Raw genomic sequence first — 20,981 nt, 5'->3', positions numbered from 1 at the left:
TGTAAATTTATACCTTCTGAGATCGTCATACATCCAAGATAAAAAATGACATTTTTACAACTGATTTAACACATTTTTCTTGGATTTTGATGTATTTCTAAGTACTGAAACATGTAATTTTACGCAGCTGATGCAGATTTAAGCCATTTTGACGAATTACGATTTTACGAATTGTGTCACATGTGGATATGCGTTACCTATAAATTACATATAGTTTTTGCTGTGTATTCTTCTTCTTCTTTCTTCTGGTTGGCGTCATCTTACTTGAGATGACGTCGATTGATGACACAGCAGCTTAGGCTATATTGGCAATTATTTTCGTTTATAGTCCAATGGACTTTCTTTCCACTGGACAACAAGCGAAAAATCCCGCTGTGTGGCTACGTCGAGTCGCCAAAGTACGGATAAAAATTCTTTCTTTCTCGCGAAATACTCGAATTTTCACTGCACTAACATGATACAACGTGGTCACCCGTTGAGAGATTCACCGGAAGTGTTGCTATGTATATTTTGTTTTGTTTGTGGCTAGTAAAATATTATTCATAGGCGGCTCTTAGAAATAAACTATAAAATAGTACAACAGATTACTAAATCATTATTTTTCATCGAAATAATCTATAATTCTGTAGAAAATCTCACTTTTGTAACACTTTTACAACACGTTAGTTGAACATAGGGAACATATACCAACCTGTGTTTAAATCTCAATTCCCTTCTTGTAGTGTCAGAAAGGTTTTCTGTCCCAAGCAGAAAATAAGCACAAAAGTAAATCCTCTATAATCGAAATAAAAACGTATATAATATCAAAAATGGCTCTCCCGAGAATGGTTTAGTGAAGATTTCCCAGACGATGACGATGAAGACAATGACGAATGCTGAATTTTTCCCGGATCGAACTGTGGAAAATGTGAAAAAAAAATCTCGATTTTCGCAGAGATCACTTCACCGATTTTCTTCAACTTGGATTCTAATTAAATGCCCCTTAGTGTCATCCCAAGTAACAATTAAAACTTGTTAAAATTGGCTTGTTTCACAATTGCTACAGAACGGTTATTCATGTTAGATATGTGTAACAAATGATTTTACATGTTTTTGTAACAAATGTGGAAATCATTCATATTACTGCTTGTGAAACCAAATCAAAAACCTACAAGGATTAAGTTCCACATCGGTTTATTTGACTGATTCTACAATAAGTTCTTTTGCGTAGTTTCATTTTCGGTTTCTACTTAACAAATATCACTTCTACGAAACATATCAAACAAGAAACTTCATGCAAGCAAACTGCATTTTTTCAATCGCACAATCGTTGAGTGCGAAATACAATGCTAGAACAATGTTTGCTACTTGGGATGGCTTGCTGTTGAATTTCGTCTGGATCCGACTTTCGGTTCCGAAGTTACGGGGTAATTTGTGCAAAATGAACTAAGGAAGTGCACTCGGTTTTCTCAGAAACCGCTCATCCAATTTTCACAAGCTTAGGTTCAAATAAATGGTCTTACAACCCCATAGAACCCTACCAAATTTCATCCGGATACGACTTTCGGTTCCGGAATAACAGGCTGATAAGTATAAAAATGTCATTTTCAGTAGCGTTGTTTGGTACATAACGCGGAAAAATCAAGCTAAACACATTCAAATAGCCGTATATCTATTCAATCAGGCAGGTATGGTTAGTTAATGGTCAAATACTTTGATTTTGGGTATACCGGATCATCGTTCCTAGTTCCTGGTTCCGGAAGAATGCTCGTGTGCTCCAAACCGGATATCGCTCCAATTTATCAGAAACGGCGCGATGGATCTTCACAAGCTCAAATTTAAATGAAAAGTATTATGTTTCCATAAGTTGATGTTAAATTTTATCACGATCCGGCTACCGGTTCCGGAAATACAAGATAGTGAATCTCACTTCCGGTGCAGGAACAACAGTGTGAGATGTGTTTAAAATTTTAAACCGTCATTAGAGCGAAAATGCGAAAAAACAAAGAATTCATTAACTTGGAGCATAACTGTGAAAAATTGAAAAGGTTATGCTAATGTATGTACATTATATTGCATTCGATTTTATCACGATTTGTCGAATAAAAGTCGAGTAATCCGCAAGAAAACATAGTGGTTCTTCTAACGAAATGACTGTTGATACAATGACCCTGTTTGTTCACAATGAAGTGAACAGAGACAAATGGAATTGGAAACATACTTATGGGTCCAAAACGCCTGCAAATTAGTAGATTCGACTGACGTGCCGATCGAAACAAAGTCACGACTTTCTAGTCATCAATAGTAGTCATTTATAGTTGCTCATGACAATTGGTATGTGCAAGATGAACATGCTTATGTTGTTTTCGCTTGATGCTAAACCTAACCCAGTTTACACCCTAACTGCTGTCAAACCGTTTGTTTGAAGGTAGCTTCGAACCTTGTTTCAACGTTGTTGAACTGAAAATCAAGTCAGTTTCGAACATGGTTTTTATATCAGAGTTGCTCACATCCCCGTTGCTAAGTGCGAAACCGAACACAGCTTCGTAAATAGTGTTTGTTTGATGAAATTTCGTTTAGAAATTAACTATGTTAGATTTTTCGATTCAACGGAGGCACTATTCAGTCTATTGCCTAATAGTTACTTACTTATAATTTTGAACATTTTGAAAGAATAAATGTATTCACTTGCTTACGCGTGTTTCTCATTTTGGTCTAACAACACGCTTCTAATTATCTATTGCCTTTAAAAATAGTTTCCTTCATATTACATCAGGACTTTAAATCGTGTTGATTTTGTCATACACTTATACTAACGAAGTGACCGGAATGCTTCAAAAATTCTGAAATTGATAATGACCACAATTGCAATTGAAATTGGAGTTAATTGACAAAACTAATTTTATTGCATTACGATATTCTAGTAGAATTGTGTTTCAGTGCTTGTAGTCTCATATCTTTCTATTTTTACAATCGTTAAGTTGGAGTAGGTAACTTTCGATTTGTATCGAGTTTTATTTTCATTATCGAATTAGGAACTGTAATTATTTGGTTGATAATCATTGGCAAATTTTCAGTATGCAATAATAGTGCGACTTCCATGAAAATGTTTAAAAAAACGTCAATCAAATTGACACGGTGAGAAGGGCGAGCTGTAGTTGAATATTCCCTGATTTGTTTTAATAGAAATCAAAGTCAATTGAATAAGAGTTAAACGTATCGAACAGGTAAAACTAGGGATTCTGGTTTTGTTCCCCATTGTACCGTTCTGTTATCGTATTTTTATGTATTTTGCTTATGTTCCCTCGTTTGTAGCGTATTTCGCTTGAGTTGATATATCTGCTAACTAGCTAACTAGAGAAACTTGATGTTGAGCGTTGTTCGCTTTGAACCCTTCTTGCAGCCGGGCACCAAAGACAGTATTTTGATAATCACTCCCGATTGAATCCAAGCGTTCCAGAGTATCGATCGAGAAAGCTGGATGTACAGCAAAGAAATAGTTACAACCGAACGAACCACAATCGGTATCAAAGTCAGCAGACGCACTCGCACAGTCTGCAACCACTACCACAGGTAGTGGTTGCCGATACCACCATTACTTCTTCGGCGTACGATAACAATAATCATCAACACAGTAGTAGTCATCATCAGCATAGTCACCAGTCAGTGCCGCAATCCCATCAACCCCATAATAGCCAATATCAGTATATACAGCAGAATAGTCGGTATCATTCCAGTTCTGCTGTCAACGAACAGCCGGATCCGTACTGGGATGAACCGGCGGACAGCCGACGGTTCACCGAGCGGAGAAAGAAAACGGTGAGATTCGATGGGCAGGATACCGACGATTGGGGCCGGTGGGAGTCGGAACGACAGGGCAGCCAAGATTCTGCCACTAAGGATTCCGGCATCGACACGAGCAGCACGTTCACCAGTAGTGAAGATTCGAATCGCGGCGATGGCCCAAAGGTACCTTCATATTGTACATCTGAACACACACACACCGAAGAACAGCTTTCGTTCCATACACTATATACAGACAGTTTAATCCAATTTGTTTCTTTTCAAGTTCTTCAGCCTGTTACTACACATCTATTCAGCACTTTATATTTTTAGTTCTGTTTCGCATGAATGGTGTTTGCTTTTGCATGAGCTTCCGTGACATCGTTGCAACAGCAGTGCAATGACTAATGCTTCGTTACATGATTTTCCAGTTTTGATTGTACTTTCGATCGGCAGGTTCGTGATGACGTGTAAATATCACAATGTTTCCCAAACTGGAAGTCTAGTCGTTTCATCTGTTGAGTGCTTTTAAGCACAACTCATTTTTGGAATGCTGAAAAAAATATTATTAATGTGGTAATTTGTTTTAATTGATGAAACCTTACTAAACAGAGCACAGAAAACTTTCAAACTATCGTAATTAATGCTAGATTTACGTTGGGGATTAAATTTAAACTCATCTGTGATACCAACATTATTGAATATCCAGGCCCGTACCCAGGATTTCGTTTCGGGAGAGGCCCACAAATAAGAAATAATGCATCGAACTGATGATTATTGTGCTTTTAGTATTTTTTGTTTATTTTTTGAAGAGTGAGTGCAAGTAATTAGCAATTTAAGCAAATATGTACTCACATATTTTGGATTGGACAATGCGGGATTGAAGCAAGAAGTTCTATGTGTCAAAGGGAAGGAATCGATTTTTTACATTTTAATTCTAGTTCCGGAAAAACTGAATGATGAGTATTAAAACCTTTAGTTTCGAGGGTGTTTTCTGTCAAGTCACGATGTAAAAAGAAGCAAATATTTTGAAACTATTCAAGCTCTTCTAGCTTGCAAAATTTGTTGATTATTTGTCGAAACGATTTTAACAAATTTATATTCAAATGAAGTGCCTTATAATCCCACATGATCCTATTTAATTTCATCGAGTCAACTTCCGTATCTGGATCAGAGATGCCAGACCTGCAGATGTGTTTGTAAATCAGCAGATTTATGAAATAAGCTGTAGACATGTTTCAGTCGCAGACTTTTTTGAAGACTTTGGAAAATCACCTATTTTGAAGACGTTTGTAAAGATTTACAGACTTAAGAAATAACTGCGGGCCTTTTTTCGCTATACCAATTCCGTGCATCAGACTTTTTCAACCCTGCATAAATATATTTGAAATTTTTACTTTGCATCTCTGTTCTGGATATACATGATGATGAGTATAAAAATTCTAAATCGTCATTGGCAGTCACGATGCAACTACAGAAAATTCACAATTTACACAAATTTCTTAGAGATGGAATTTACACAAATTTCTTAGAGATGACTAGGACGATTTACACAAGTGTAAGAATGGATTCTAATGAAAGGTTTCATAGACATGTATTCTGTTTCAACCGAATCCGGCTTCCGGTTCCGGAAGCAGCGGTCAGAATTCCAAAAATTAACACTATGCTCTTGTTCATTGTCTTGAAAACCCGATTTTTAATCGCTCCAATAATGCATACTTATACGTGCTGTCGAAGGTGTTTTTCTTTTTTCGAGCTAGTCCACAAAAAGTGACAAGCCCAAAGAACCCAAAGAACCGACAAACCCAAAGAACCGACTTCATAACCATTCCGCTTAATTTAGCCTCCCTAGCAGAGTTGCCAGGTTATTTTTACAAAAATCTGCCTCTGACTCAAAAATGTCTGGGTCTACTATATACTTGTCTGGGTCTACTATATACAAGGAAATTTTGACCGGGCTACATTTTGAGCTAGCAAAAAATAAAGGTCTCACCACCTATCGTATAGACAACCGGGAAAGAACCAAGAAATCTGACAAAATGTGAAAGTTTGTAAAATCTGGTAAAATTTGAAAAAATTGGCAAAAGATCTGGTTAGTTGGTGTCTGGCGATGCGAGAAAAATCTGGCACCGCTGCTACCTAGGCCGCTTCGGAGTACTCGTGCCGATTTCAGTCTATTTTCGGTTATTCATTCTGTTCTCTGGCGTATAATAATGGAACTAGACTTCGTCAACAGTAACTAACAGATACCGTCAACATCAGCATAGGCGAACATGCTTCCGAAGTGTACTCGCGTTCATCTGTTTAAACCTGAGTATGCAAGTGCGGCATCCAGCGGCAGGACATCTTTTTCATTCGCAGAATTTTGCTAAAACTGTTATATGTTTGGTCAGTACTAATACTTTAATTTTGACATTGATTGTAATCACTGTGAAAACTGACTTTTGAGCTTCGAAAAATATTTGGTTATCTAAAACTGGTTGGTAAAATATTCTAATTAGCAGATCTTGTTAGTTGATGGTCAAAAACTCATTTCTGTTCCTAATTCCGGAAATAGTGATTAAAACCAAGAAATGGAAATTACTTTACTTCGATTTCGGGAGGGGTCCGGGCCCCTTGTGCCCCCTTCTGAGTACGTGCCTGTGAATATATCGATAGAATCAAAAGCATGTTATTTAAAAAAATGTGCTGTAGCTACTAAGTACTTCAATATTAAGCAGCAAGTTATGATATGTTAATAACCGGTTAGCTAATTCCATTTGTTGTTATATTTGGGTTTGTAGTGTAACCTAAAATAAATCAATCATCGCTTGAGGATTGCTCCCAAAGAATTAATTTTAGGTGTTTCTGTGTTGTCGTTTATGCAGGAGTACGTTTTTTTGTAAAGTAATACGTGTAACGTGGATCAATTTATATATGGTTTCCAAAAACATGGTACCATTGGAAAGGGTATTCATTTCTATTTTTGTTAATCGTGATTGTTCTCGAAAACATTCATTGGGGCAGGTTGGCCGAGTTTTGTGCGGGGTTGGTTGGTCGAGTTGTAATTTTGGATTAGAGTAAAGTGCACTTGGATTTTCGTAAAATGTTATCCTTTTTTGGACGGAATTGGATTCTATGTTTTATATTGATGATCATAAGGAAAAATATACATGAGAAATAAGAAATGGAAATAATTTAAAATCATTGACAAATAGAAATAAGAGATAAGAATCATTAAAAGTTGGAAATCGTCGATAGAAAATATGATTCCAATATTTTATGCATCAAATACCATCAAAACTTTTAGCATTTAGAGTTCCTGACAGGATTTATCGCAAATTGACCCAACCCCGAACAAAACTCGTCCGTCAGTATAGAATCTGCTGCAGATGTAAGCCATCCTGGAAATAAGAGACCTCTCCCCAAGGCTGATTCGGAGGAGCGTCGAGGTCGTGAATCTGGAATTAATCCAAAATTTTAAATTCTCTAATAACAGCAGCATTGGAGGAGTAAAAAATGAAACTACCCAGGTAACCAGTGAGCAAATGCTAATGCCGCATTATGACAGCATATAATCGCTAATTGGCATTTTAATCGCTCTTGAGATTGAATTAGGGTCGACTTTGGCAAAATATACGGCTATTTATATAAAATGCTTATTTATGACTAGTGTACATCCAGCGTCCCGGGTTGGCGGATCAATGCATAGAACGCTGGTCTTACAAGCCAGTTGTCGTATGTTCGAGCCCCGACCTGGAAGGATTCTTAGTGTCAGTAGGATCCATAGTACTAGTCATGCAATGATTCTGTACACTGAGAATCGGCTGCGAAGTCTGTTGAAACAAAAAGGCCAAATTCCACAAAAGGAATGTAATGCCAGGACTTTGCTTTGTGCATCTAGAAAGCTGAATTCTGATTAAGTGACCATTGATTAGTGATTAAGTGGTGAGCTTTCAGTTGGCAGATATAGATCTATGAACATTTTTGGTGCTCATTAATGACTACTACACTGCCATTATTAGTGCTTACTGGTTACCGGGGTAAGCGTAAGCGTGAAGACTGATGGAGGAAAAGGCAGAAAGGTAACTGAAAAAAGTTCACTAATGCGGTCGAAACTAATTCCAGAATAGTTAAAAAGACTCAAAATCCAAAAAGGGGAAATTTTTCACGTACTTACATAATAAAAATGATGCATACAGACTTTTTTAACTAATGAAAACGTTTATTGATACAATTGATGTGTTTCATATATTTTTTAAAACTCGGCCAACCTACCCTGACTCAGTGGTTGGTTGGCCGCTTTTTTCCCCTGTATGTGATTGGTAATAACTATTTTCCTGATTTTCATACAGGAATGAAAAAAAAATCACACATGTGCTCAGAAGGTGAACCTTCATGACAGAGGAAAGCGTTTATCGAAATGTCTAACCAGAAAGCGTACAGAAACTCCGAAAGCGAAACTCAGCCAACTAGCCCCGGTCTCCCCTATAGCATTTGTATTTATCAGAGTTTAACTTCGGACGACATCGTGTAAATGGGAAGATGACTTTTGTTTTGTTGTAGCTTGACACATTGTACGTCATTTTAGATTTTTTTCAAAACGGTTTTCCTTCCCATCAAACTTACATCTATAGAAACAGAAAAGGGGTTATCCTTTTTCTATTTTTGTACAATATATTTTTTTAAATTGACCAGTTTTAAAGCGTCTCATAATGAAATTTTTACTTTTCAAAATTCAAAATTCATAATACTTAATTAATAGTTAATTCCAGCAGTAATTAGATCTGTATCAAACATAAAATCCCTTCCCGATCTAAGTTTCTTTGGATTTGTGTCCATTGTATCACCAAAAATCGTTATACAGAGGATGTCTGACAAACTTTTCTGCGTGAGCCAGTCACCGATGATGAAAAGTAAATGCACTACTTTTGTGCAAAAGATGAAATCAGTAAAGCCTAACTAGTTATGAACTGCTCATACCTAGCTCCTACTAATATTAGATATTGAATTAGATTTAATTAGATTTGGCAATAGAAAATTTCTTCAGTTTCTATGCCCTTTGTCAGGAAGGTTATAAATGGTAGATTAAAAAGAACTTTAACTTTCTGTTTTTTATTCACATCCATCAAAAGTAGATAGAGAGATAGACATCCCGACAGTGAATATAGAATAGTATTCACAAGAGACAGGATTCCAATCTACAATCCAGCGAACGGCCATAATTAGGTTAAAGACGGGTCTAAATATTAAAATTCTGCAATCGAAGATTTACGCAATTGAGTGCCTCTTTAATCGCCATTGATTAATTCTTTAATCGTCTTGGCGAAACAGTAAATTGCGGTTATCCTAAAATTAACAAATGTTCGCTAATGCCGATATTGTTAGCAATCGTTTAACTTCTACGATTTTTCGTCATCAATATTAAAGTACAAAAAGACGGTTGGTTAATATCAGAGAAATAACTGTGTGACGTGAATACGAATAGAACTGACGCGCATCCTTCGAACTTCCGAATATCGATAACCGTTTTCATTAGTTTGATTGTGTGAATTGTGTACAAAAATTTTCCGACCACAGAACTGCGCATGGTGAAATAGGAATTAATACTGGTGCTAACTTTTCATCAATAGCAAAAAATATACCTTTGGGATCTATTTTAGTCTCCTAAATGAACTGATAAGAATGCAGAGCTTTGGCTTTATAATGTTGATGGAATTTCATTTTCTGACAGATGATCGTGTTTATATCTGGCGACCGCAGAACTACACACGATGCGAAATTATTCAATTCTGACACGTAGTGGAATAAAAAAGCTCTCTTTAAATATTTCGTCATTATGCGTTTTCAATTAAAGAGGTGAAACTAATGAGAGCAGAAGTGGCGCGCGCACTGGCTTTTATTAATTTATTGAGAGTAGAGCTGGCTTTGCTATGAGAATATTTATTGCAGTAGGGAAAAACAAAATGCAACGATAAATCGTATTATTGCTGAATATGCGAGTCCCACACTTTTCTTAAGCGTACCGTACACCAGAGTGTACACCGGCGTGTACACTACGGTGAAAATACCTGCGTCCAACTCAGAGAATTTGAGAGCACTTCTCTAGCACTTTGGTGTGATCCGGTGCTAAATGTGAAAGAAAATGAACACGCGCTTTCATGATTCGTGCATACTGTATATGTGGTTTATATGTGTAAAAGAGAGGAGCTTTTGTTAATGTTGCCAATGCGAGGGGAGAAAATACACTTGCTCTTCGTCACGCGTTAGAGGAGATGGACATTTTTGTTGTTCAGTGAACCGAAGAATTTGGTTCATTCAGTTTAGTATTGGTATCGGTATCGTAAACGTTCCATGGTTCACAACGCAATGATCTTTCCGCTTTTTTGGTTGATACTCCTTGAATGTCATGATCACTCAGGATCCAAGGGTATGAATGAAGGATCTCGTACATTTTACAGATCTATCGTTTCAATGGATAAAGATTTTCGAAAGAAATGCTCGAACCAGTTTGTATGTCTTTAACATCACTGTAATCTCTGGACTGATTCTGAAAAAAATCGATCGATGTAAACATTACACTATTTAAGGTTAAACCAAAGCAATTTTTAGCGCATCGATAAAACGATACGAACAAATGAGATCGTGATGTATTGCTTAGCTCCGTGATGTATTGCTTAGCTTAGTAGTGGTAGAGCATCTCCACGGTAAGGAGGAGATTGTGATTTCGTGTACTGCCAAATTTTATTTTTGCGATTTATGGGGTCCATGAATGACTATCCAGGCTTTTGTCAGAGATGAAAAGTAAAAACTGAGTTCAAAACACTTTCAAAACCCAAAATATATCATTGAATATGTTAGTGTATCGAAAGTGTATAGCTTAGATAAATCGTAAAGGAAGTTTCGGTGTACTTACAAAAAGCGTTAAGATCTCAAATAAACCTTCAAAACATTCCCATTCTAGAAATTTTCAAGAACAACGTACACGATCTTTGATTGCGGCTGTAAGTTATAGTAATGAACGGTTTTCATTGCAGGATTCAATATCTTTACTAGAACGTAGTCATTTTATATGTGGCGTCAGGAATGGCAGCACAGTATAGCATAATGATTTTGGATTTTGGGTAGTAAATTTTTAAACAGTTTTAATCCTGAGAGATGTTACAAGTGCAAACTTAAATTTTTGGAATATGAACTCTCCAGTTTCCTTTGTAAAAACTATGTTACATAAGAGTGTTTAATCATCTTTTTTGCGATTATAATACATTGCGATTGACTAGAGCCTGTCCTTTTCCGTGGTTTTGTGTGCATATGAGAAGAACTGATCAAAAATTAATCACATCTCTTGGTTTCATTAAACAGTTAACCGACCGGAAAATTGTATTTGCAACATCTGAAGAGGTTGGTTGTAGAAAGTCGTCATCCCTGTCACACGATATCGTTCAAAGTTAGAGCTTGATACAAACACAGAAAATAGATAAAGAGGCTCGATAAATATTTCCAAATATCTGTATAAATTTCAAGTTTGCAACGTTAAAAAAAAGAGCTCATTACCGACACCTACATTGTAGTTGAAGTACATTTCATATGCATCATTTTATTATAATTCCGGAATTAAGTATAGAATTAAGCAGTTCAGAAATGTTTTTCGTTTTAAACCAAAACTTTAAACTTTTTAATATTACTAAAAATCAAAATGGTATTAATAAATATTCTACATTGCTCAAATATATACTCAGGAGACCAACGACATTGTGTTAAGCATTATGGAATATCAAGGTTAATTGGTGCCACTTAATCGAGTCAGTTCTACGATAGTGAGTCATTGTACAAATATTCGCCCTTATTCTGCATAACGTCGTATTGGTTTTTCGATCGAATATGGTTCGGTCGAATTATAGCTACCTTTGATTTTGCTAGCGTTATTAGGAATACGAATGAAATACGATAAAAAAACGATACGTCGTTATTCAGAATAAGGGCGATTAAATTTAAACTTCCATTTAACAAACGAAAACGTGATAAAGTCGCTTGTTGGGTTTTATGAGTAGAATTGTAAAACACGATCGCTCAAAAAGCGTGTCGGCATGGTGCAAGAATATCGGAGAGGAAATATCTTTGCCAGATTGGCAGATCGGTCAAAGCCGAAGACGAAAAACAAACGAATGTCGGGTCGGTCTGATCGGCTAAGTGCGAATAGACCTTTTTGAAACACCGGTTCCAACAATCGTGCACATACACCGACACCGGAGTTTCATTTGATGCACATGGTGTTTGCTATAGAGTTCTGGCACGGAGAACAGAGTTGAATTCTTTCGTGTTTGTAAGAACGAGTGTATCCCGTACGAAACGGTGCAGTGTTTTGATCATGCCTGGTCAGACTTTATAGGAGGTTGACTCAATTCAACACATCTACAAATCGCCTATCAGAACAGAAACCGTTAAAACTGTTAATGGTATGGTATGGTAAATGGTTTCAGAGACGATCAAATTGGATTCAGTACCGATCAAGAACTCTTTCCACAGTGTTTGTTTAATATCACATTTGATAATCTATTTTCTTCCCTCATGACGTTTCACGGATAGATGATCCTTTCGCGTTGCACCTTTATTGCAATATTTTTCTCCGCAAAGTTCAAAAGTTACAATTACTGTTCGATTTTACCAGTGAAATAACTGTTGAAAACCAAGGGAACTCGGTGTTTTTGGGTTCAAGTCGTACAGAATCCAGTTTGCTGGCTTCTGAATCAGTCCCATTGCTTCGAGACGTTTTGACATGGCTTACTGAGTCACCTGCCACTTGGACTGCCGGGTGCGTTATCTTCGGATAACTTCTTTCTTTCATAATCATACCAATATTCGGTCTCAAAAAGTGATGGAAATTGTTCGCGACACGTTCTTGTACTAAAAGCAGTCTCGCCGTGCGTATTTCTATTAAGGGCAAAGGCCAGTGTGTTGTAGGGTGATTTAGAGGGCTATTTTCACGCTTCAAATCAGATTTTCTCAGAAACGGTGACGAATATCAAAAAACCCAACTGACAATCTCTTAGAAAATTAGTTTAAATTATTCTGTGCAAATTTCAGAATGATTCATTGACTTTAGCGGTCGGGAAAGTCGTTTTTTTCTGAAGGAAAAATTGCATAGCTGAAAACGCCGTCTTTCAACTTGTTCATTGAATATCTCGCCTTAAAACGCATGGATCATAAATCTATCCTGACAATGTCTAGATAATTTAATTTAGATGCGATTAGTGCATAAAAAGATATATGTTGTCGCGATAGAAAATGAAGGGAATGTCATTTTTGTGAAGGTAAGTCGATTTCTATGGTGACGCCATTGTTTTCTGCTCCAGTTCCCTAGTAACGTAACGAAACATGAGAGAGAAATAAAATTGGCTCAGCAAGGCTGCCAAACAAGCGGTAGCTTTATTGGATTTTATGTGATGTAGTCAAACTTGTAACAGAAAATATCAAAACTATCTTGGCCACTCGGCCACATCGAGAGTCATTTTGCACATTTGCGAGAGAACATGGAGAGAAATATAATACGCACAGCGAGCCACGTGGTTTTACGCGACCTACTGGCCTCAGCCCTTAGGGTATGAGGACAGAGGGTCGCGTGTTGAGTTTTGAATCGACCACGTGGCTCGCTCAATTTCCTTTGCGCATCGTATTTCTCTTGTACTCTCTCGTATATGAGCAAACTGTACCGGGTTGACAGCATACAATTTATTATTTTGATGAGAAGTTTTATCACATTAATCTATCGTATGGGTTGTACATTACATGGATTCCAATGAACAATGAAAAAATATTCAACTTTCACAAAGATTGAATGTCTGTGTGTTTGGCAGCCTTGTCGAGCCAATTTTATTTCTCTCTTCTTTTTCAAAATGCTATCAGGAAACCAAAGCGAAAAAAATGGCGGATGCATTGAAACTGACTTTGTTTCACAGAAAAATGCAAGACTTTATTTTTATCGCAATAACGTATACGTTTTTAAGTACTAATCGCATCTAAACTAAATTATCAAGACTTTGTCACGGTAGATTTATGATACAAGCCTTCAAAGCCGAGATATTCGATGAACAAGTAGAGGTATGCATTCCCGAGCGTTCCAATTTTCAGCTGTTCTTCAGTCAGAAAAAAATACAACACGACCGCTAAACTCAATGAATCATTCTGAAAATTAATCTCTGTCCTCAAACCTTAACTATAGCTAAATTTTTTTCATTAGTGAATTAATTTAAATTTGAAAACTTATATCTAAGAATACTGGTAGAGGTTTGCTTGTACTAAAGGCCAGCACTTGCTTTCAAAGACATTCTCTAAGAAAGAGAGGAAGTGATATGTTTCATATTCGCACAAGTTTATCGGAATAATCTGGCTTACTAGTAAGAAAAGTTTTTTTTATAAATTACACACAAAAACCCGTGATCGCTAAACAACTACAATGTTTGGTTTGGTAATATTTAGTACAACTACTCAATTCGATAGTCCCACGACAAAGGGACCTAACTGAAAATGAGAGCCTCTCTTTGTTTACTTTCTCTTTTGATTATTACGAAGCCATTACTGCAATTTCTCAAAAGTCTCCAATATAAATCGAAAGCTTGTGGTTTTACTTTGAGAGTTTTGCGAAGAATTAGGCGTCAACTATGAAATCAGTGTGGTAAATCGTGAAAGAAAAAGTACACAAGAGAGACTGTCATTTGTAGTAAGGCCCTTTTGTCGTGGGACTGTCGATTTGTTGTTTTTCCTAAGCTGTCATTTGCCATTCATCTTGCAGGTAGCTTACAATGCAATGCAACGTTACCCGGGTAGATGTGAATAGCAAACAAAGATCAAAATAAAGCTTGCTTCAGATAGAATTGGAACAAAGACAATTGCCTGTATTTCAGTTATTTATTATTGAAATCAAGATTTTTTTTTATACAAATGTAGCGTTTTTTTCATACTTTTAAGAAAAAATACGGATAAAATTATTCGTCACGGTTTCGAAGGAATTTTTGAATTTTTTTCTGTAACACGGCTCATTTGGCGGCGCACACCTTCTTCGTCCATCGTTTTAGCTATCTTATTCCACCAGGTCGTCATCTGATTGATGTCTTTGACAACCTTTTCCATTGCCTTGAGTCTCCTCTTCATGATTGCCCAGTATTTCTCAATAGGGCGGAACTGGGGGCAGTTGGGTGGGTTAAGGTTTTTCGGAACAAACTAGACCCCTTTCTCTGCATACCATTCTTGAACGACTTTGCTGTAATGACAGCTTGCCAAATCTGGCCAAAACATTACGGGATGGTCGTGGGATCGAATGAACGGCAAAATTCGTTTTTGGAGACACTCTTTTTGGTATAGTTCCGATGTCGATGTCTTATTTGTAACGAAAACTTTCGTTTTTTTGCCACAGCTGCAAATGCCATGCCAAAACATAAATTTTATTGCAAATTTGTCGGCAAAAACAAATTTAAATTTGGCTGCAACATCCCCTCGAGCCGTTGCCAAGTAAAATTTTTGACCTGGGATTCGCCCGAAGTCAGCCTTGACATAGTTCCCGGCGAATTTAGTCAGCACCTGGTTATATAGTTTTCGAGCATGAATTTTGACCACACTATTCTGTTTTATGGTCCGATTTGGCTGTTTGCTAGCTCGATACGACTAGATTCCTTCCCGGAGTCGAGTTCTCCTCACGGTACTATGGGCAGCACCGAATTTTCTGGCCAAATCACGGTCCGACAGTTTAGGATACCTATTAATCGTCTTCAAAATCTTACCACGCAGTTTCTGGTCGATAGTTCCACTCCGACGACTGGCTTGAGGCTTCCGAATCGACGTCAATGTTTGCTTATACCGTTTAATAACGCGCCATACGGTATTTTTGGGCAATTTCAGCTGTTTAGCTAGCCTAGATGCAGACCACAATGGATTTTCCAAATAACTGTGCACAATTTTTTCCCTTCTTTCGGCTTCCATGTTGAATGCTTACAAAGTACAGTCGATTTGCGGAATGTCAAAAATCATACGTTAAGCTGACAAAATTCCCGTCACGTGGGCGCCAAGAACTTCCAAATCCGTCCACCAGGAGCGCCACAATATGAGCAAAAGTTTGTTCCAATTCTAAATGAAGCAAGCTTTAGTACAAATTTTAACCATTTTTACCATCATATCTTGATGTTTCTGTGTTGTCATAGCGATACTTGATATTTTCTTGATGTTTCTTCGATAAAATCAAGAAATTGTACAATATCTGTTTAGCATCAAAATTAGTTATTATATCTTATTTCACTATTGATGAGGAATTCCAATTTTATTAAATCCAATTTATCCAGTAGATCTATCACCAATAAAATACAGTTGAAAAACTGCACTAGAATTAGATAAAAGAAATACCTACGATATTATTCTATCCTGAATACTAGAATATCAAAAACCGGAAAATTTCGTCGTCTTTAAATATTTTGTTCTTTCTTTAATATTACACTGACAGAATTTTATATTCTGTTGTTATTTTCTCATGCGGACTCTGTTAAATTTTGATATTTTAAATTCCTAATCAAACTAAATAATGTTAATTTCTACCATTGAAATGTTAGGTTTTAATCAAAAAATTTGCTTTTGGGTTGCAAAATCACTTCTACCCGAGTACAATGGAGTCTGACAATGCAGCGATGCCAGATAGTTGTAATGTCGTTTCCGTAGACTGACATTTTTCTTGGAAACTTCAACGGTGCAAAGCAGGGAAAGACCTTTTTTCTGGTAGTCAGGCAAACAGTTTCCATAGTTTTCCGTTTAAAAATATCAATTTTTATAGATATCTGTAGAAATAATTATATTTCCGTAGATTTCCGTACATCCGAAAATTTTCGTATCCGTAGATCTACGGAGATTTCCGTAGATCTGACATCACTAACAATGACCCAGAACGGAAGATGAAACGTTTCAATGAGGTGTCATTTGTTGAACTGAATAATGACACACTAACAGCAAAGTTACGAGTGTGCATTGGAGCAAAAAGTGTATCAGACGTTTCAACCAATTATTCAGTTATTTTAACTGAAATGCATTCTGCAGTGAATATTCTTTAACTGTTAGAGTCTTCGAAATATGTTTTTTACTTCAAATCAATCCAATTTTTGGGTGATTTTAGTTTATTTTGGTTAGGATTAAAAATCATCATCAAAAGTTTTTCTAATAAAGAAACCTATCCTAACCAACTTCATTAATCAACCTGATTTCTGATTAATATATCGGAGTCGGTCGGTTTCGGATTTTTAGTTGAAGCTAACAATAAATAGAATTGTTAGGTATGGAATGCTTCAAGTTACGTAATTTTTCGTTAATCGGGTACTTGAAAAATTTCATTGGCTTATATCGAACCTACGTTATTAGCAGTCACATATACTCTTAATAATTTGGTGTCATGAAGAAATGTCTTTTGTAGTCGTTAGATATGTGCAGAAATTAATTACATAACAATATGAACCTTGTGGCATATTCATAACTGTTCAAAGTAATTCAAGCTGTCGTTCAGATGTCGCTACAACTCATTGCATTACTATGCACGATCTAAATTATCGCGTAAGAAGTTTCGCCACTATCAGAGTATATTTTTGGATAATTTGGAACTCGCACACTTTACTTCAAATTAATCACAAATGCAAGGAGAAGTACTAATTTGGAAAGTATAATTGTTACAAAACAATCTGTAGCTCACTAACTCTTTAAGAATTGATCTTATTATCTGCTAAGCAGCTTTATATGCTGCTCGTTTATAGAAATCGCATTCCAACAACTAGTGCATATGAATATTTCACTAGACTTCAGACTTCCGAGAAACATTGTGATCCAAAAACGCAAACAGCGACCGTTATGCCAAATTGCTAGAATCGCCCTACTTATCCGTGACAGCAGTTTTCAGCTGATAAACTAATTTCATTGAATACGTAATTAACTGCTTTTAGTTATACCACAATAGTACAATCAATTCCGTATATGTTATGATTTTCGAGCATATCAGCTTTCGCAAAAAAAAAGAAATGCATGAAACGACTGGTTGAGATGTCATTCCATTGAACTTGACTCACTTCCACAGCCTTAGTTCTCTGCTGTACTTTGCCGTTACTCTTCTCAATAGGACTTCTTACAGTGTAGAGCTTCCTCGTGCAATCATCTGTTATTTGCCTGATTGATGCTGTCTACGTCATGCAACGTCTACATTTTCTTTCTCGATTCGACATGTTTGTATGTATTTATATATTGTATACCGAACCAAAGACCTAGTCTGTCTTCTTCTCTTGCTCGTCAGTGAAGGGCACTTGATTTTTCGCTCTCCGTGATTAAGTTCGATTCGAATGAATCGATTTTCCCTCACTTGAACTGTAAATACACTGAAATAATTTTCCATTTGGTCGGTCTTCGTATGCCTCTCCGTTTTGGTCCTTATTTTATCATTCAGTGTCGATGCCTGTTTTCGATGCACATCACTTCACTATTGTCATCTGTCTATATGCTTGTTTAGTTCACCTTCTCTACAAATTATGGAAAAAAAAATCTGGGTTCGATTCGTTTTGAATTTGATTTACACATCAACATGTCATTTATATTTTGTTTTACACAATTTAATCATGATATCACTAGAATAATTGGCCACAGTGTGTTACTGAACGAAATTGTTTCTGGTTATTGATTTGTTGGAATGAAAGTTCCGGTAGTAGATTTCCTTCAGTAAATAAGCGTGACATTCGATACACCAGTACATACAAAGTCAACGCATGAATGAAGCAAACATCGAATTTGAAATTTCACACAGAACCCCGTAAGTTGGCAAGTGTCGACAGATGGTAGTCGTATGATTGGTCACATGGTACTGCAAAGAAATATTGACGGTGAAGATGTTTTAGGACTTAAAGTTCGAGGTGGTCAGGTGCTACCAAACGACGAGAGAGCAACGATCGTTGAGCAAGTTCAGCGGGGCTCGCTTGCCGACAAGGAAGGACACATTAGGCCAGGTAATTAGCAAAAGCTTTTGTTTGCGGGAATCGGGAACTTGAATTTTTAAAGGTAGCTAGACGTTGAACTATAGCCAATACTTGAGATTGAACCCTTCGATTTATGGTTGAGCCTGTACCATCCATTACTGTAGCTGTGTGCTGTGTGGGGTTATTACGGATCAGTTTACTTGCAATTTTTGGTTACAATTCACACGTTTTCAGGTGACGAAGTAGTGCAATGGAACGGCAATTCGTTGCGCGGTAAATCTGCACTAGACGTGTACGAAATTGTTAGTGATAGTAGACTGGAACCGTCGGTAGAATTGCTCGTAACACGTGCGATACAGATAAATCGCGAAAATACTCAAGCATCCTGGCGGAACTCTCATTCTTCGATACGAGTTCAAACGCATCACAGAGAAGGTATTAGTTAGCAGATGAATTTTCCGTCAGTAGAAGACATTTTACGTAGTAACCAAACTTGGCAAACTCAAAATTTCGGCGTCAAACAGCAGTTATGTGCTACCTAAAAGGTGTTATTAGGTTATCCAAAATTAGGGATCTAAGAACATCAATGTCCTATTTTTTTTTCGTTTGGATTTTTATGTAATTGTTTGTGCCTACTGTGGAACTGAAAATGATCCATACTTACCATATGATATTCATTTCACAGAAAGCTACGAGCGACGTGATAAACCGAGTGTACTAGTGACGTCTCCTGGATCACCGGATTTACACAGTGTACGCAACTATTCCACCAACCTTCGTTACCCAAACAGACTGACACCGACTGCAACGGTTGCGCAGCAGGAAAATAGTGTTGGTGGACGGATTCAGTTGAAGCTGGGGTTTGAACCGAGCTCCCTTCAACTGATCGTGACAGTCGTCTGCGCAGCAGGACTTGTATCGAGAATCAACAGCGCAGCACGAAATCCTTACGCCAAAGTAAGTACCTTCTGATGCACATTGATCGCAATGATATTAAATCGATATTCTTTCAACAGATTTGTTTACTTCCCGATCGAAGTGAAAAATCGAAACGACGAACGAAAACGCTTGCTCTAACCAACGATCCTAGGTGGGGACAAACATTCGTGTACGAAGGCTTCCGGAGAGCCGATCTCCAAAACCGTCTATTAGAGGTGGGTGATGGACCGAACAGCATCGTACGGTTCCTGTATACACACTAACACTAACGAGTCTCTTCCACAGGTTACTTTATGGGACTACGTTCGATACGGTGCCAATGACTTCCTTGGAGAAGTGATTATAGAGCTGGCTACGCATCCGCTTGATGATGAACCGGAATGGTATATACTACAACCTCATCAGGAGTCCATTCGAGAAACAGTATGTATCTCACGTGCGCCCTCTGAAGGGTTAAAATCTCTTCACTGCCTGTGCTCTGATTTGCGTTCGTTCTTATCTGCAGTTCGTAGTGTACCTATTGCGATGTCTCTTCTGGTCTGACAGTAGTTTATTATTATTTCTAACTTTAGAGTTTCTGGGATACTCAATCAAATATCATTACTTCTTGGTTTCTTTACTTTCTCTCTAAGGCTCGCACTATAAATAAATGATTACACGATCGAACCACAGCTCATATGAATTTTACAGTCAAAGAGTGCTTCAGAAGGCTGATATCCTATAACATATTTGCAATCATATGAAGTTAAAATTTGATTATGCTCCTTGCTTTGTCAAAAAGTCTGATTGAAATGCGTGCAATGGTTCATACCACAAGATCTAGTATTTAATCCAAAGTTGGGCGTGAAGTTAAGATGAATCAGTCTATATTTCGGCTATCAAACCGAAATAGATTGGCGTTCACTTTTGATATGAACTATTTTTGTCACTATCTAGGTAACAAAATTAGTTCATATCAAAAGTGAACGCCACTCTATTTACAGGGTGCGGCCGGATACTTGAGCGACCACCCCTGGTTGCTACTTCGTTACTGATCGGGATTAGGTTGGCCGTTCAATGCATAGGACACTGGTCGCACAAGCCAGTTGTCGTATGTTCGAGCCTCGATCTGGAAGTGTCAGTAGGATCGTAGCACTAGCCATGCAATATGCTCAATAAATCGGCTGCGAAGTCTGTTGAAACTGAATGGTCAAATTCCTCGAAAAGAATGTAATTGTGTGTGTGTGAGTGTGTGTCTTGTGGTCCCATACAAAATTCATCGACGATGCAAAACACGCAAAAATTATTCTAAAAATATACAAAACTGCTTCAAGTTGTAGTTTC

At 37.2% G+C, this 20,981-nt stretch overlaps 1 protein-coding gene across 7 annotated transcripts in view; it reads left to right on the top strand.

Moving 5' to 3' along the window:
- The window catches only part of LOC131428555 (regulating synaptic membrane exocytosis protein 2), a 146,688-nt gene that overhangs the window by 82,453 nt on the left and 43,254 nt on the right, over nt 1-20,981 (top strand). For 4 of the 7 annotated variants that reach the window (XM_058592593.1, XM_058592600.1, XM_058592594.1 and 1 more), the window contains exons 7-12: nt 3,383-3,948; nt 18,551-18,749; nt 18,954-19,154; nt 19,405-19,676; nt 19,736-19,873; nt 19,944-20,081. In XM_058592593.1, coding sequence (XP_058448576.1) covers nt 3,383-3,948; nt 18,551-18,749; nt 18,954-19,154; nt 19,405-19,676; nt 19,736-19,873; nt 19,944-20,081 — 1,514 coding nt within the window. The remainder of the gene's footprint in view (nt 1-3,382; nt 3,949-18,550; nt 18,750-18,953; nt 19,155-19,404; nt 19,677-19,735; nt 19,874-19,943; nt 20,082-20,981) is intronic. The other 3 variants (XM_058592595.1, XM_058592598.1, XM_058592599.1) reach the window with 3 other exon arrangements.

This window comes from Malaya genurostris, chromosome 2, assembly GCF_030247185.1.
Source record: "Malaya genurostris strain Urasoe2022 chromosome 2, Malgen_1.1, whole genome shotgun sequence".
In the NCBI taxonomy this organism is placed as follows: Eukaryota; Metazoa; Arthropoda; class Insecta; order Diptera; family Culicidae; genus Malaya; species Malaya genurostris.
Note: the sequence above shows the minus strand (reverse complement) of the source record. Positions and strands in the feature narration are given on the sequence as shown.